Here is a 16171-nt window from a genome sequence, read left to right as displayed (position 1 = left end):
AATGAGAGTATATTCGGTGATATTATATATATAGGCATCTTTTAGTCTCAAGAAACCATGGATTTGTGCTTTGGAAAGTTCCCAGGGCGCAGTCCTAGGCAAGGTTGTATGGGAGACCGGCAGATGCCCATGCTGCAAGTCTCCCCTCTCCACGACACTGATGTTGTACAAGGGTAGGGTATTAGGACCCAAGCAGCTTGGCACCGGTGTCGTTGCAGAGCAGTGTGTGGTTAAGTGCCTTGCTCAAGGACACAACACGCTGCCTTAGCTGAGGCTCGAACTAGAGACCTTCAGATCACTAGACTGACCACTAATAATATACAGTGATATGTTTCCAAGTGCGATGGTGAGTGATTTGGAGAAATTTCAGATTGTGGTGCTCTTGATTTGTTGAATGGTAGAGGTTATGGGCTTCGGAGGTGCTGTTGGCTACCCTGAACAATCAATCACTGGAGCACATTGCATCATGGGATCTTACCTTCCAGCATTTCCGTGGGATTTGCTCCCTTTCCTCCTGATATTTTCAATTCACTGTGGGAAAGGGAATCAATGGTTATTTGGGTAGAAATCATGTGTCTGGATTTCAAAGAGTCCTGACATAGTTTCCACCCAAAATATTGACAATTATTTTCCCTCCCACAGATACTGTTTCACTGATTTGAGTTTTTCCAGCACATTGCTTGTTGGTCTGCATTCCAACATCTCCGTATACCTCCTCTTAAGAGGTTGGGATGGCAGGAGGGAGACATTACAACACCTGTGTCTCCCACTACTTGGTTGCTCAACCTTAAACAGAATGGTAGATTGAAACGTGGAGGGTATTCTTGAGTTTAGAAATGATCAGCTGGAGAATAGAGACAACTGTACATCATTCCTAACCCATCCATGACCCCAATCCTCACTTTAGTCCTTCACCTCAATTGGCCTCAACCATGAGGCAGATTCCCCCAATTTTGATATCCCCAACTCAATGCTTGACTGAGACTGGATGAGTGAAGCTGGTAAATTACATGGAGACTCCAGGATTGATAGACTGATCTTCAGGGCCCTTTTCATTTTCCCTCAACATTATTTACAATTCGGTAGTTTTAAGTGCGAAAGGGTGACATTTATGGCTCATCCATTCAGTCAAGAAGAAGGTATTTGTTTTCCCATAACCTCCATTTGAGAAGTTGGGCTGAAAGGAGGGAGATATCACAACACTTGTTAGAGCAAGGTGACGGAGTAATGACATTCCCTGGGTTGGTACTTATTGAAAATCATACTTGTAACTGGTCACAAGATCTCTCTCTCCAATTGCACCAAGAATTAGGATGTTACTGCAAACTCTGAAGGTGTAAAGTTGTGTAAAAAATTATATCCCTATTTTGTCTGGAAGTCGAATTATTGGTGGGGGGGGGGTGGGGAGAGTGGTTTGGACAGCTTTTGAACAACTTTCATTACAAATAATACATGGATACCACACAGAAGCAGCAGGTGCAGAAAGAAGATCATCGGGGACACCGGCCTCCCCAACCATAAACTGTTCAGCCGCTTTCGCCTGGCAAACGGTACCGCAGCATTAAAGCCAGGACAGCTTCTCTCTACAAGCCATTAGACTTTTAAATCCACAAGTCTGTAACGGAGTCATAACGCAAAGATTTTTGTTCCCTCGCGTTGTGGGATGGATGTATGATTTAAATAAGTTCTAAATTCCAGAGATTGTGGAAACGTGGCGTGCAAAAGCACTCTCACAACAGGGCATTGGAATGTATTTCGAGGACCCGCGACTAGAATCGGTGAGACTAGGTGTAATAGAAAGGTTCACATGGAGGAAAGACGAATATTCCGGGCAGAGAGTTGGGTGTCCAGAGAGGAACCGGGAGTGCACAGGACAGATCTACATAGTGTGAAGAGTACTTTTCCAGGACCCCAGAGCGGTTCGGAGCTTCCTCTCGCAGGTGCAGTGCCGCATTGTCCGTGGGCCCCACCCCTCGCAGTTCCCGCCCTGCATCCTCCCTATAAGAGCAGGTACCACTGGGAGCGGCCACAGACGAAGCCGCGTTACCAGATGCCGAACCTCGGTTTCCGCTGCGTTGTGCCCGGGCTGCTCGCCCTCTGCCTCCCGCTGGCGTCGGCCCTGTCCAATGGCGCGCCGCTGTCATCCTGCGGCAGCATGGCCCCGAATCACATCAACATCTTACCTCAGAATACCTCTTCACCGCACTCCATCAACGCGAGCCGCGTTAACGGCACCATGCAAGGTGAGTGGGACAGGGGGTAACTGACGGCGGATCGAACAGCGGCGATGGGTAGGGAGGTGACCGTCCGAGCAGCGGCGGAGGTGTAAGGGAGGGGTGATGGAGTCACTATCTCCCGATGTTAATCCCCCCCACCCACAGGCGCTCCTATCCTCGACCCACCCCTCAGTTTCTCTCTGCCTTGTCCCTTTGGATCCCAGGCGGGAGGCACTCATGGGCGAGTTTACTAAGTTTTTTCTCCCCTCCACGATGGACAACCGAACAGGTCCGCCTCCTTTGGAGAAAGGAAGGCTGGCTGGCCGGTGCATGATAGAAGTAGATGAAATGCAGAAATCGGGTACGTCGCCATAACCTGCTTCCCCTGGTGGGGAGGAGTGGGGTTGTCTAAAACCGGAGAGCATATGTTTAAAGGCATTCTGAGGGAAAGTCTTCCACACAGAGTATTTCAAAACAAAAGTAAATTATAATTATCAAAGTAAACATCATATACAACCCCGAGATTTATTTTCTTGTGGGCATACTCAACAAATCTATGAAATAGTAACAATAACAGAATCAATGAAAGACCAGCGTGCAGAAAACTACTGCAAATGCAAATATAAATAGGCAGCAATAAATAACAAGAACATGAGATGAAGAGTCCATTGGTCGTGGGAACATTTCAGTGACGGGGCAAATGAAGTTGTCCCTTTTTGTTTGAAAGCCTGATGGTTCAGAGGTAGTAACTGTTCTTGAACCTGGTGGTGAGAGTCCTGAGGCTCTTGTACCTTCTTCCTGATGGCAGCAGCCAGAAGAGTACATGGCCTGGTTTGGAGGGGGGGGGGGATGCGGGAGAAATCCCTGATGATGGAGGCTGCTTTCCTACCACAGCGTTTCAGGTAGGTGTGCTCAGTGGTGGGGGAGGGCTTTGCCAGTGATGGACTGGGCTGGATCCACAGCTTTCTGACCTCCCGGAGGAATTTTAGTCTTTCCATACCAGGCTGTGATGCAGCCAATCTATATACTCTCCACATCTCTGAGAGTTAGTCAAAATTCGGATGCCATGCTAATTCTCTGCAAACTCCTAAAGAAATAGAGGCACTCCGTAACAGCACTTAGTTGTTGAGTAGTCGGTATAAGTGAGCTGCCAGAGGAGATAGGAACAGTAACAACATTTAAACTGTACTTAAATGAACAAGGTATAGATGGATGTGGAATTAATGCAGGCAAGTGGGATTGGTATAGATAGGGATGATTGTCAGTACAGACACGGTAAGCTGAAGAGCCTGTTTTTATGCTATTAAATGATCGGAGATTCACTATTCCATCTCTCAGCCTTTGACCCATTGGGTCCATTGGTGTTTAAAGGCTCCAGCAACCTCGCCAAGTTATTCCATGCTCTTTATCTTTGTGTTTATTGTAGTTAAGACTTGGGTCTTTCTGGATTGCATTACGAGTGTCACCTTTGTACATTTCCTTGAGGTTCTACATCTTGAGACTGAAAATCAACTGCTCGATAAAAGAAGTTAAGATTTGTGTTCTGGGTGTGCCCAATTTATAAGTCCAATCACTCTTCACCGAATAAACACAGCTTTCTTATTCCTTTCAACTGCCTGCCTGAGTGTGCTTGTTTAAATTATAAGGAGGTTGCATATAAAAATGAAATCTCGATCTTTTACAGTGAGAATAATGGGCCCAACTTACAAAGGGCTCCTGCTCCAAGCTCGAAAGCCCAATGAGAATACGGCAGTTGGTACGTGGAGTTCTCCTCCAGCAAATACAAAAACAATTAAGGTATGAGCAGTTTATTATCTTGGTGCCATGGATATCACTCCATCAATGAAAGATTTTTTAAAAGGCTGTGCAAAAGAGTTTCTTGCCTTAGATTTTGACCAATTTGTGCTTTTTCTACCCTTCCCCCAATATCAAAGCAATGGTTGGGTGGTGGACACGTTAGCAGAATAGCAGGGTAGTGTACAGGTTAGTTTTGGAACTTTATTAACACTTCGGAAAAGGATGTGGAGTTGTGGACTGATTGAAGTGAAGTAAGGAGTAACTTTGGTTGCAATCAACCTGGCTGCTAGGTTTAGTGGGCCTGGAGACTGAATCCCAGACAGTGAGTGGGACAGGGAATGAGATGTCACACCTGCTTCGAAGGACCTGGATCTCTAAAGGCATATTCAAACACTTTGTGAACTGAATTTGAGTACTAAACATCCTTTGAAAGTGCAGTCTGAGAGTTAAGTATAATGAAATTGTAATTAGTAATCAAACTGTCTTGCACAACAGAAGAACTAGGTTGTGTCCTTGGTTTTAGGTTGTTAATTGATGGTGGGATTTGGAAAAATGTTTTGCTTTTCTGCATCTCATTCCCCTCCTCTACATTCTTCTATTCAGTTCTGTCTTCGGTTTTAGATTTAGAGATTAGAGAGCAGGTCTTATGAGGAAAAGCTGATTGAGCCGGGGTTTTTTTCTTTGGAGTGAAGAAGGATAAGAAATGACTTGATAGTGGTGTACACGATGATAAGAGGACAACCAGTGCCTTCTTCCTAGTGTAGCAATGGCTAATACACGAGGACATAATTTTAAGGTGATTGGAGGGAAGTATGGGGGATGTAGGAGGTAGAATCTTTACACAGAGAGTGATTGGTGTGTGAAACACACTGCTAGGGTGGTGGTAAAGGCACATTGTCATGGTCCGGATTGGTTCCCCTTTAAATTTAGTTGGGTTGCGTTATGATCCGGACCATTGACTCTTTGTTCCCTTCTAATTCCGTTTCATGTGACCCTTGAGCTTGGCAATTAAGGTGATCTACTCTCGACCCAAACCCGCAGCTTATAAGCCCCTGGCTTTATCTGTTTGGGGCGAGAGTGTTAAAAAGCCTCAGCAAGTCGCTGGCGCTATGACAAGCCAGAGTGATCCAGCCCGCATCGGAGTACCAGCAATTTGCCTTCCTTTGCCAGAGTGGGTCCGGGCAAGGTCAATCTGCCAGGAGTGAGTTGAAGGCAGAGTCCTGTCTCGACATTCATGCCCATTGTCCATGTCTACCCTTTGAAGAGTCCCAGCTCGGTGCCTGAGTTGAAGGCGGAGTTCCGGCTCGATGTTCATGCCCATTGTCTGTGTCTACCCTTTGAAGAGTCCCAGCTCGGTGCCTGAGTTGAAGGCGGAGTACTGGCTCGATGTTCCTTGTCCTGTGTTTTGGTGTCCATGTTTTCTGGCTGCGGTGAATCAAGGTCCTAGTCTCCTAGTCCAAGGTCCGCGGTGGTCCCAGTCCCCAGAGTCCCAGTCATGGCTGCGGCTGTCCATGTTCCCACTGTCCAAGTCATGGCCACAGCGACCTCAGTTCCCAGTTTCCAAGTCCCAGGTCCGCGGTGATCCAAGTCCCTAGTCCCCTAGTCCGAGGTTCGTGTTCCTCTTCGTCCTCCTTGATTTCCCGATTTTTCTGTGTAGCAAGTAATAAATGCTATTTTATTGTACCTAAGAAAGACGTGTTTGTGTCCTGCGTGTGGGTCCTCTCCCAGCACCCTTGTCTCCACCCTATGACACCCATACATAAGGGTCACTTAAAAAGACTCTTACGAGGGACACTTAGATGAAGAAAAATGGAGGCCAAGGCAGGAGGGAACCATTACATTGATCTTGATCATGGTTAAAAGGTTGGCACAATATCGTGGGCCAAAAATATTAGTACAACACTGAACTATGTCCTTGATCTCTGGAGAGGTGTTAATTATTTGAAATGGGGGTAGGGGAACTTCATCTGTTAAGAAGGAAGAACTATTGGTCATTTCTGAGGAAATCCAACAGGAACTAGAATGTTGTATTAGTTTGAGATTACACTATAATACCAGGGTTCTGGATGATATCCAGGATAACCATGTATACCTTTGGTCATTTTCCCCAAAGTATTGGCTAATTTAATTCTGGGAAGATGCAGTTATTGAAGCATAGGCTCGCCTAATGAGGAAACTGGCTGAGAAATTAGTCTGCTCCTTGTGCAACATCTAATGCTTGGGAAACAACGATGGTGCTGAAAAAGTCCATTTGACTTTCTTGCAGCTGAGAACCTATCAAGCAGCCCTGAAGGTGCAAGTATAGAACATCAGTTGTCAGGGAGAGTTGCTGATGTGCTGCCATCTGTAAGTGATCCTGAGGTAGGGGTTCCCCGAGAAAGACTCCAAGCTGGCAGATCTCATCCCCTGCAGCAAGAGTGTCCTCTCAGGAAACTGGAGGCTCCTCAGTGCTCCTGGCAAGAAGTTGCTTGGGTGGTTTATGAGTGCCTTCACTCTGGGCAAATGTTCAGTGGCAGTGAAAGGCCCTGACTTGTCTGCTTGCTCCTGTGGACTGGCGCAGAAGCGTACAGCTTCAATGACTTCCCTGGTGGAATGAAGGAAATGGTACAGAGCAGTCCTGAGGTTAGGAAGGGGAATGAGGTGTCCTTGCCCTCATGAGGTTCTAGATGTGAGGGTGGACCATCTTACAGAAGTGAGGCCTGTGGGAAGGATCCTTATGGGGTGCTGTATGCTGAGCTTTGCTCTGTCTCTTGGCTGGAGCTACACCTCATGTTACCTGGGCATTGCCATAGGAACATAAGATATAGAGGCGGACCTAGGCTATTTGGCCCTTGAGCTGCTCTGTCATTGTGAATGCAGCCCAGTCCATTGTACAAGCCATTCTCCCCTCCACTAACTCAGTTATACTTCCTGCTGCCTTAGAAAGGCTGCCAATGTATCCATGGACACTTCTCACTGCAGCCATTGTTGTTTCTCCTGTCAGGCAGAAGATGCAAGTGGTTGAGAACACATTCCTCAGGGTTCAAGGACAGCTTCTACTCCGCTCTTTTTTTCACCTTTTCTTAAAATTTTCATTTTCAATCTTTTTTTTTGCTTTAAAAGAATAAGGATAAATACAAATCAGAGGACAGGTTATCTCAAATACATATTTCAATAACAGTACTAAGAAAGGAATACACACTGTCAAAATCATATAGTATTAAGCTAATATAAAGAAATCTACCGCACTCTTGACCGGACCTCTGATACATTAAAGGTGAATTCTTGGTCTGTCAGGCTACCCTGGCAGTTTGTCTGTGTGTGGAGCATTTCCTCAGTCATTGAAACACTATATTCTGCATTCCACTTCTCTTTTTACTACCTCACTTTATGTAAGAATGGAATGATGCCGGTTTCACCTAAATACCTGCTGTCTTGTAATTCTTCCTCCCTCTCCCCCCACCCCCCATCTTACTGAGTTCTCCCCTTCTTTTTCAGTCCCGATCAAGGTCTCAGCCGGAAACGTCGGCCGTTTACTCTTTTCCAAAGGTGCTGCCTGACCTACTGAATTCCTCTAATATTTTGTGTGTGTTGCTATCTGAATCTGTCTGAATGGCAGCTGAATCTCTTTACTGTAGCTCTTTTCACCGATAATAAACTGACCTGATTTTCTTGCCCCATTGCATCCCCTAATTCTTCCATTAACAGACACCTACCAGTCTCCATTCTGAGTGCAGTCAGTGTGTGAGACTTCACTGCTGTCTTGGGCAAAGAACACCAACGTAGCTCCACCAAATGCTCCTCATTTTAGTCTGGTTATAGATGCTCCACCCAGCTAGAACTAGACCCAATGGTCATTTTATGAGGATCCTCCTGTAGCTAGTAAAGTGGCCACCAAGTTTATGTTCGTGGTCTTCTGCTGCTGTAGCCCATCCACTCCAAGGTTTGACGTGTTGTGCACTCTGAGATGCTCTTCACACCGCTGTTGTTCTTTGCGTTACTGTCGCGTTCCTGTCAGCTTGAACTAGTCTGGCCATTCTCCTCCGACCTCTCTCATTAACAGGGTGCTTTTGCCCACAGAACTGCCCCCACTCACTGGATGTTTTTATTGTTTTTCACACCATTCTCTGTAAAGTTTAGAGACTGTTGTTCTTAAAGTGATCTCAGAGATCACTAGTTTCTGAGATACTCAAACCACACCTTTTGGCACCAACAATCATTCCACGGTCAAAGTCACTTAAATCACATTTCTTGCCCATTCTGATGTTTGGGCTGAATAACAACTGAACCTCTTGATCATGTCTGCATGCTTTTATGAATCAAGTTGCTTCCAGCTGATTGGCTGATATTTGCATTAATACTTGCACTTGCATGAAGTGGTCACGGAGTATATTTTCCGTGGCCACACTTTTGAGCACCATTATTATTGTAGGTTATTGTGGGATTGCCTTTCATTTTTCTGAAGCCTAAAGCCACTTTAGTCTCTCCTCAAGATAGACAACCCCTCCCCCAGTATAGAAGCGTGTTCGTAGAATTTTTGCTGTGCTCCTTCTAGAGCAAGTATAACGTGTAAGTATAAAGTATAACGTGTTACAGGGAGCAGAACATGCTACTCCAGCATGCTGGAGTGGTCTCAATAGGGCTTGTCTCATAGCAGTACGATATTTGCCTTCTGTACACAAGTACTGCCTCAGTTAAAATGTTTTAAGCTGAAAAGTGAAGGAACTGCCTTTCAGGGCAGTCTTGAGATGCTCCTTCTGTATGTATTAACCCCTTGCATACCATCACCAGTGCTTCAACGCGCAAGATAGTGCAATGACTCATGCAAACACATCTGCGAAAGACAGCGATGTCGTCTACACCTGGAATCCACCTTCGGGAGAGTGCATAAAGGTCATGTTTACGTAAGTATGTTATGAATGGTTGAAGCTGCATTAATAAAACAGCAGCAGGTGAAATAATATTAAGCAGCTGGCCAATGGTCTCACTGGGCAGCAGAGGGACATCCTACTGTGAGAATCTAACTGGTCCAGCTGATGGCAGACTGACCAATGCCCCCTCCCCTCGTTTTCCACATCTCCTCCTCCAGGGTGCCATATCATCTCATGCATCAAGCTCGGCCTCAGGTGTGAAACCCCTAGAATAAAATTTCTTGGGCAGACAACTTCTTGGCCCTCCTCCAGATTTTATTCCAACAGTTTCCCCTCGAGTGACATCATAAGACCACAAGATCGAGGAGCAAAATTAAGCCACTCAGCCCATCTAGTCTGCTCACGGCTGATTTAACCCCACTCTCCTGCCTTCTCCCCGTAACCTTTGATGTCTTGACTAAACAAGAACCTATCAACCTCTGCTGTGGAAACCAAGTCATTGAGTATATTTAAAGCGGTCAGTGGGAAAAAAAAAAATTCCACAGATTGACCCCTCTCTGGCTGAAGAACTTCCCCTATGCTAAATTCCATCTGCCACCACTTTGCAAGTCCTTCTGCGGACTCCCTGCTTCCTCAACACTACCTGCCCCTCCACCTACCCTCGCATTGTCTGCAAACCCGGCCACAAAGCCATCAGGCTGACTACTCTGTTCCTTCTTTAAACAATGAAGGCAGCTCGGTGGCTGCATAGCTGCCCAACGCTGGCAACACTGCCAGAGAACCAGATTAGTGTTTGGAGTTTGTACCTTCTCCTTGGGGCTGAGTGGGGGCTGTAGGTGTTCCAGATTCCTCCCACTTTTCAGAACTAGCTTATTATCACTGACATAGGTTGTGAAATGTGTTGTTTTTTTGGCATCAATACAGTGCAGAACATAGAGAACTTGCAATAAGAAATGTAGTGGATTCCAGTTAACTGGGACAGATTGGGACCAGTACATTTTGGCCCAATTAATTGGCTGCCCCAATTAGTGAAAATTTCATGGAAATAGTTAAAAAGGTTTAAAAAAAAAACAAACTGAGTAAGAAATTAGGTGTTTAAATGAAATACAGAACAAATTAGAATGCCACCAATATTACTACAGTGCTATAAAACTGTATTAGTTCCTAATAGTTATCATAGGGGGAATTCATCCAGTGCGCACAGTAAACAAACTCAATGCAGACACCTAGTGCAGATAATTGTCTGCCTTCATGCAACTGTGTCAATGGCTGTGTCCTCCAAATTTTCATTTCCATTGTAACTTTCAAGATGATTGTTAAATTCCCTGAGGTTCCTGACTTGTGAAATCATTTCATTTCCATGCTGTGCTGTTTCTGGCCAAGCCTGAATGCTTGAAACCGCAGTGAGCAAAACTGTTCTGAGTTGTCTTAACTGCTTATTTCTCACCATTTATCAGTGACAAAGATCGCTACTTTTTGAACACAAACACACACAGCTGATGCTATTTTAAAAACATTTTGCTCTAAGCAAGGTGTCGGTCTGATGTCCAAACAACTGTGCAAAACTGATACTAGTTAGAACCTGTTCAGTAGCAGTTTCCTGCTCAATTAGTTTTCATTTTCTTAGAGTTGCCCCAAATAACTGGTTGCCCCGATTAACTGACAGTCAAAATAACTGGAATTCATTGTATATTTAAAAGCTGAATAAGATGTGCAAAAGTACAGCAGAAGAATGAAACAGTTTTCATGGGTCTGATGGCAGAGGGGAAGAAATTCTTCCTAAAATGTTGTGTGTGTGTTCAGGCTCACGTACCCCCTTTCTGATGAAGAGGATGTGTCCTGGGTGGTGGGGGTCCATCGTGATCAATGCTGCCTTGGCCAAACATTTTGAGTCTTGATTCCCATTCCCATTCCAATTTGTTCGGTCCATGGCTCTCTTGTGCCCTCGGGGTGGAGGAGCAACACCTTCTGGGCACCCTCCGACCTGAAGGCATGAAAATCGATTTCTCCTTCTGGTAAAAATAATTCCATCCAACCCCCCCCCCCCCACAGTTCCTCTATTTACCACTCTGCCCTCTTCTCACTTGCCTATTACCTCCTCCTTCCCTTTCTCCTATGGTCCACTCTGCTCTCCTATCAGATTCCTTCCTCTCCAGCCCTTGACCTTTCCCACCCATATGGCTTCACCTATCAACTTCCAGCTTAGCTCCTGCCCCTCTCCCTCCCCACCTTTTTTATTCTGGCATCTTCCCCCTAATTTTCCAGTGTAGATGAAGGGTCTCGGCCCGAAACACCAATTATTTATTCATTTCCATGGATGTTGCTTGACCTGCTGAGTTCCTCCAGCATTTTGTGTGTGCTGACTTTTGAAGATTTCCACAATGGGTGGGAAGGCTACTTGCTTGCGATGGAGTTGCGTGTCTGAGCTGCTGTGTCGCTGGAGTTTTGTTTTGGCCTCCCCGGGAGGCTGCTTGGCAGCATTCATCCCCGGCACAATGGCCTTGGGGAAGCACAGGTTGGTTCAGTGAACCTCTTCTCCACAGAGAACATTTGCAATAATTCATGCTTTCTCTTGCAGAGCAACTGTGGCCCAGGGCCGATCTGTTTACTGGCTTGGGGTAACTTCGAATGAAATCAGTAAGTAATCATTATTAATTCTTCAACAAAACTAATGGCTCTTGAGTGGAAGGAACCTCTAACAGAGTTTGAACAAAAGTAAAAGTTTCATTGCCAAAATCTGTGTTGTGATGGCAAACTTTGTCCTGCTGTGTGGGCCACCTGTCCCCAGGTAATTCTTCGAGTGTTGGTGAAGAATGATGCAGTGGTTCTCTGCGACATTGCTTCTAACATCCCCTTCCTCCTAACTTCAGTCCTTGATCCAGTAACACTGGTTTCTAAGGGTTGCTGTAATGTAATCGGCTTAGTTTGGCAGTGCCATGGTAATATAGTGTGATACAGTGCCAGCTATATAATCAGGGTTTAATTCTCACCACTGCCTGTAAGGAGTTTGTAAATAACTGTCTGGGTGCTCTGGTGACTCCCCACAATCCAAAGACTGCGTGGACGTCAGCGAGTTAGACCAGCGTAAAAAGTTTAAAAGGAGTGGGTGTTTGAGTAGAGGTAGACAGAGTAGGAGGGCTTTGGCTCAACAGGGCCTCGGCAATAACGGGTCCAGGGGAGGTAGGTTACTTGTGAAGAATAGAAACAGGAAGTCTGTCTGTGAGGCCAGAGTTCTGTACTGGGTGTCAGATGTGGGTAGTCCGGGAGACTCCCAGCCTCCCGGACGGCCACTTCTCTGTCAGGTGCGTTGAGCTGCAGCTCCATAGGGACTGTGTTAGGGAACTGGAGCTGCAGCTCGATGACCTTCATCCGGTCAGGAAGAGTGAGGAGATGGTAGAGTGGAGCTTTAGGCAGGTAGTCACACTGGGGTCTCGGGAGACAGATAAGTGGGTAACAGTCAGGAGAGGGAAGGGCAAGAGTCGGATACTAGAGAGTACCCCTTGACAATAAGTACTCCTGCTTGAGTACTGTTGGGGGGGGGCCTCTGGCACAGAGTCTGGCCCTGTGGCTCAGAAGGGTAGGGAAAGGAAGAGGATGGCAGCAGTGATAGGGGACTCTACAGTTAGGGGGTCAGACAGGCGATTCTGTGGGCACAGGAAAGAAACACAGATGGTAGTTTGCCTCCCAGGCGCCAGGGATGTTTCTGATCGCGTCCACGATATCCTGAAGTGGCAAGGTAAATAGTCAGAGGTCGTAGAACATATTGGTACCAACGACATAGGTAGGAAAAGGGAGGAGGTCCTGAAAAGAGACTACAGGGAGTTAGGAAGGAAGTTGAGAAGCAGGACCTCAAAGGTAATAATCTTGACTTTACTGCCTGTGCCACACAACAGTGAGTATAGGAAAAGAATGAGGTGGAGGATAAATGCGTGGCTGAGAGATTGAAACGGGGGCAGGGAATCAGATTTCTGGATCATTGGGTCCTCTTTTGGGGTAGGCGTAAACTGTACAAAAAGGACGGGTTGCACTTGAATCCCAGAGGGACTAATATCCTGGCGGAGAGGTTTGCAAAGGCTACTGGGGAGAGTTTAAACTAGAATTGCTGGGGCGGGGGGTGGGAACTGAACTTAAGAGACAGAGGAAGGGGCTGTTGGCTCACAAATGGAGAAAGCTTGGAGACAGTGCGAGAGGGAGGATAGGCAGGTATTAGAGAGGTCACTCTCAAACCGATGGTTTAAGATGTGTCTTTTTTAATGCAAGAAGCATCATGAAGAAAGCAGATGAGCTTAGAGCATGGATCATTACTTGGAGCTGTGATGTGGTGGCCATTACAGAGACTTCAATGGCTCAGGGACAGGAACAGTTACTTAGAGTGCTGGGTTTCAGAAAGGACAGGGAGGGAGGCAAAAGAGGTGGGGGCATGGCACTGTTGATCAGAGATAGTGTCACGGCTGCAGAAAAGGAGGAAGTCTTGGAGGGATTGTCTACGGAGTCTCTGTGGGTGGAAGTTAGGAATAGGAGGGGGTCATTAACTCTACTGGGTGTTTTTTATAGCCCACCCAATAGTAACAGGGACATCAAGGAGCAGATAGGGAGACAGATTCTGGAAAGGTGTAATAATAACAGGGTTGTCATGGTGGATGATTTTAATTTCCCAAATATTGATTGGCATCTCCCTAGAGCAAGGGGTTTAGAGGGGGTGGAGTCTGTTAGGTGTGTTCAGGAAGGTTTCTTGACACAATATGTACATAATCCTACAAGAGGAGAGGCTGTACTTGATCTGGTATTGGGAAATGAACCTGGTCAGGTGTCAGGTCTCTCAGTGGGAGAGCATTTTGGAGATAGTGATCCCAATTCTATCTTCATAATAGCATTGGAGAGGGATAGGAACGGACAAGTTAGGAAAGTGTTTAATTGGAGTAAGGGGAAATATAAAGCTATGAGGCAGGAACTTGCAAACATTAATTGGGAACAGATGTTCTCAGGGAAATATATGGCTCAATAATCCACAGCTTATTAGGGAGAGTGAACAGGAGATAGAGAGGAGCTATCGGGAGTTAGTCACCCCGAGGCTGCAGGAGTCAGGTAAGTGGGTGACGGTCAAGGAAGCGAGGGGAAGAGCTCAGAAAGTAGAGAGCACCCCTGTGGCCACCCCTCTCCCTCAGTAATCGTTATCTAATTTTGGATGCGGTAGAGTGGTGTGACCTGACAGAGGACGACCACAGTCATCGGGTGTCTGGCACTGACCCTGGTTTCGTGGTGAGGAAGATGAGGAATACGGTAGTCACAGGGGATTCCATAGCGAGGGGAACAGACAGGACATTCTGTCAGCCTGATAGAGATACGTGCGTGGTGTGTTGTTTCCCAGGTGCCAGGGTACAGGATGTCTTGGATCGGGTGCAGAGTATTCTGAAGGGAGAGTGTGTTTCTATAGAAGCAACATTGGGTGTTTTGTGAAGAGAGTGGGTGGGGAAGGGGATAATCTGAGCCCAGTTTATTGCTCACATTTGCAGCTTCAGTTACTGAAAATGCTGCAGATTTTGTCTTCAGAGGCTGGGCCAAGAGCTATGAGATCTATAAACATTATTAGCCCAAAGGATGAACTGCTCTGCCCTCTACAGGTGATGCCTCAGTCTTTTATACACAAAGTCCCGTCAATCTCTTCCTCTTTGGCTGTTGGGCTGCAGAATTGATATTTTCCTTGTAATTTAACTCTCTTGTGGTTGTTTGTATTTTTATATAATCATCTGTATACATGTAATTGTTCAGTGAGTTTTCCAGTTACCTGTGTATTTTTTCTGGAAACTTCTTGGGTGTTAGTGGTGAGTGTTACATCACTTGTATTTGACTATCTTGATGATTAACTGTGATCAATGGAGTTTCTGACGGAATTTGCTGATATCCATCCTTAGTCTCTCGCCATGCTGCTTGTCTCTCCTTCCCTGCTCTTAATAAAATGATCGTAAGCAACAAGTTCTATGCCTCATCGTTGACTTCTAAAGAACCTTTAGATCGCAGAAGTGTCAGGATCCAGCAGCAACTTTTGTAACCGTCCCACATGGAACATGGAATTGCCATCAAATGCCCCATTTCCCTCCCTGGCTTGAACATTGACATTTATCTCCCATTGCTTTCTTATTTCCTTTTGTGGAACAGCAAATCATTCCTGTGTCTCTGGCTTGCACTCTTTCCCCCAGCTGTAGACCATCAGAAACACCATCTGCTCCTGAACTATGGTCACATTTAGCAGGACAAGTGTTGCTGCTGTAACTTATTGATTCTTTGTTTTGCAGTGATGAATTGTAATGACAATGGTAATGGAGCAGTGAGGACCACATCTGGACTCGTCCTGGTGCTGATTTGGCCTTTATTGTACTGGTTGCATTCTGAAGGATAACAAACAGATGGGGGGGGCGGGCATTTGGTTTGGGTTGTTGAGAATGGATTTCCTTCGACCAAGACTGCAAAGTTCTACAACACATCCTAAGTGGCACTTTAAGCTCTTGCACGGAAAGCTTCCCAAACTAATGAAGAAACTGCAATTTGAAAAGGCAACGTTGATAAATCCATTTTTGTATGTTTGTTTAAATTGACTAATTGTGTTTAATGCATATATGCAAGAGAATTATTTCCAATAAACTTGTACTTTCTCTCAATAAGGATCACCTTTTTTTTTAAACATGAGATTCTGCAGCTGCTGGTAATCCAGAGCAACACTTGCACAGGAACTCCAGAGCTAGGCAGTATCTATGGAAAAGAATTTAGTCAAGGGTTTGGCCCTTTGGTCTATTCATTTCCATAGACATTGTCTGCATTTTGACTGTGGTGCTCACCTTTATTAAACTCCCAGTTTTCTTGAATGGAATTGCTGGCACAAGGCATATGCAGGGTCTTGTGCTTCAATTAAGAAAAAACCATGATTGAATTAAGATGACAGCTGGTCTCTTAAAAAGTCAGGCTGTTTAAGGACAGGGTCTATTATTTGACTAGCTCCTGCCCCTGTAGTAATTAGACTGTCATATAGTGCTTGTGGCAATGCAGAAAGACCAATGCTGGTCAAGCGGGCAGTGCTGAGGGGAAACGGAGGCCAGGGATGGATGTAAATGCAGAAAGTAATGCTGGTCAAGCGGGCAGTGCTGAGGGGAAACGGAGGCCAGGGATGGAGACAGAACTAGAAATACATCAGCACCGGGAAGGAGGTTGGGGTTAAAGCAAAACACGATAAGATGCCTGATGTTTTAGTTCAAACTCCTTGAACAGTGTACAAAGATAGGACACTTTGCATCAAGATCTTTCAAATATTTCTTA

The 16171-nt window shown here is 45.7% G+C and overlaps 1 protein-coding gene across 1 annotated transcript; it reads left to right on the top strand.

Annotated features, from left to right (window-relative positions):
* The first annotated feature begins 2036 nt into the window (after positions 1-2036).
* Positions 2037-15533, top strand: LOC132393781 (putative defense protein 3). The gene is made up of 5 exons (XM_059969175.1): positions 2037-2243; positions 3901-4013; positions 8784-8896; positions 11442-11500; positions 15157-15533. Exons 1-5 carry the CDS (start codon positions 2051-2053, stop codon positions 15258-15260), a joined length of 582 nt encoding a protein of 193 aa, XP_059825158.1. The 5' UTR covers positions 2037-2050; the 3' UTR covers positions 15261-15533.
* The last annotated feature ends 638 nt before the right edge of the window (positions 15534-16171 follow it).

The sequence above is a fragment of the Hypanus sabinus genome, chromosome 5, assembly GCF_030144855.1.
Source record: "Hypanus sabinus isolate sHypSab1 chromosome 5, sHypSab1.hap1, whole genome shotgun sequence".
NCBI classification, from domain to species: Eukaryota; Metazoa; Chordata; class Chondrichthyes; order Myliobatiformes; family Dasyatidae; genus Hypanus; species Hypanus sabinus.
This window is presented reverse-complemented; position numbering and strand designations above follow the sequence as displayed.

Bases quoted from the DNA above. Each gene is read 5' to 3' on its own strand.
- LOC132393781 (XM_059969175.1), top strand. From the start codon at position 2,051: ATGCCGAACCTCGGTTTCCGCTGCGTTGTGCCCGGGCTGCTCGCCCTC. The intron at 2,244-3,900 runs GTGAGTGGGACA...GATCTTTTACAG, and splicing joins CGTTAACGGCACCATGCAAG to TGAGAATAATGGGCCCAACT. The intron at 8,897-11,441 runs GTAAGTATGTTA...TTTCTCTTGCAG, and splicing joins TGCATAAAGGTCATGTTTAC to AGCAACTGTGGCCCAGGGCC.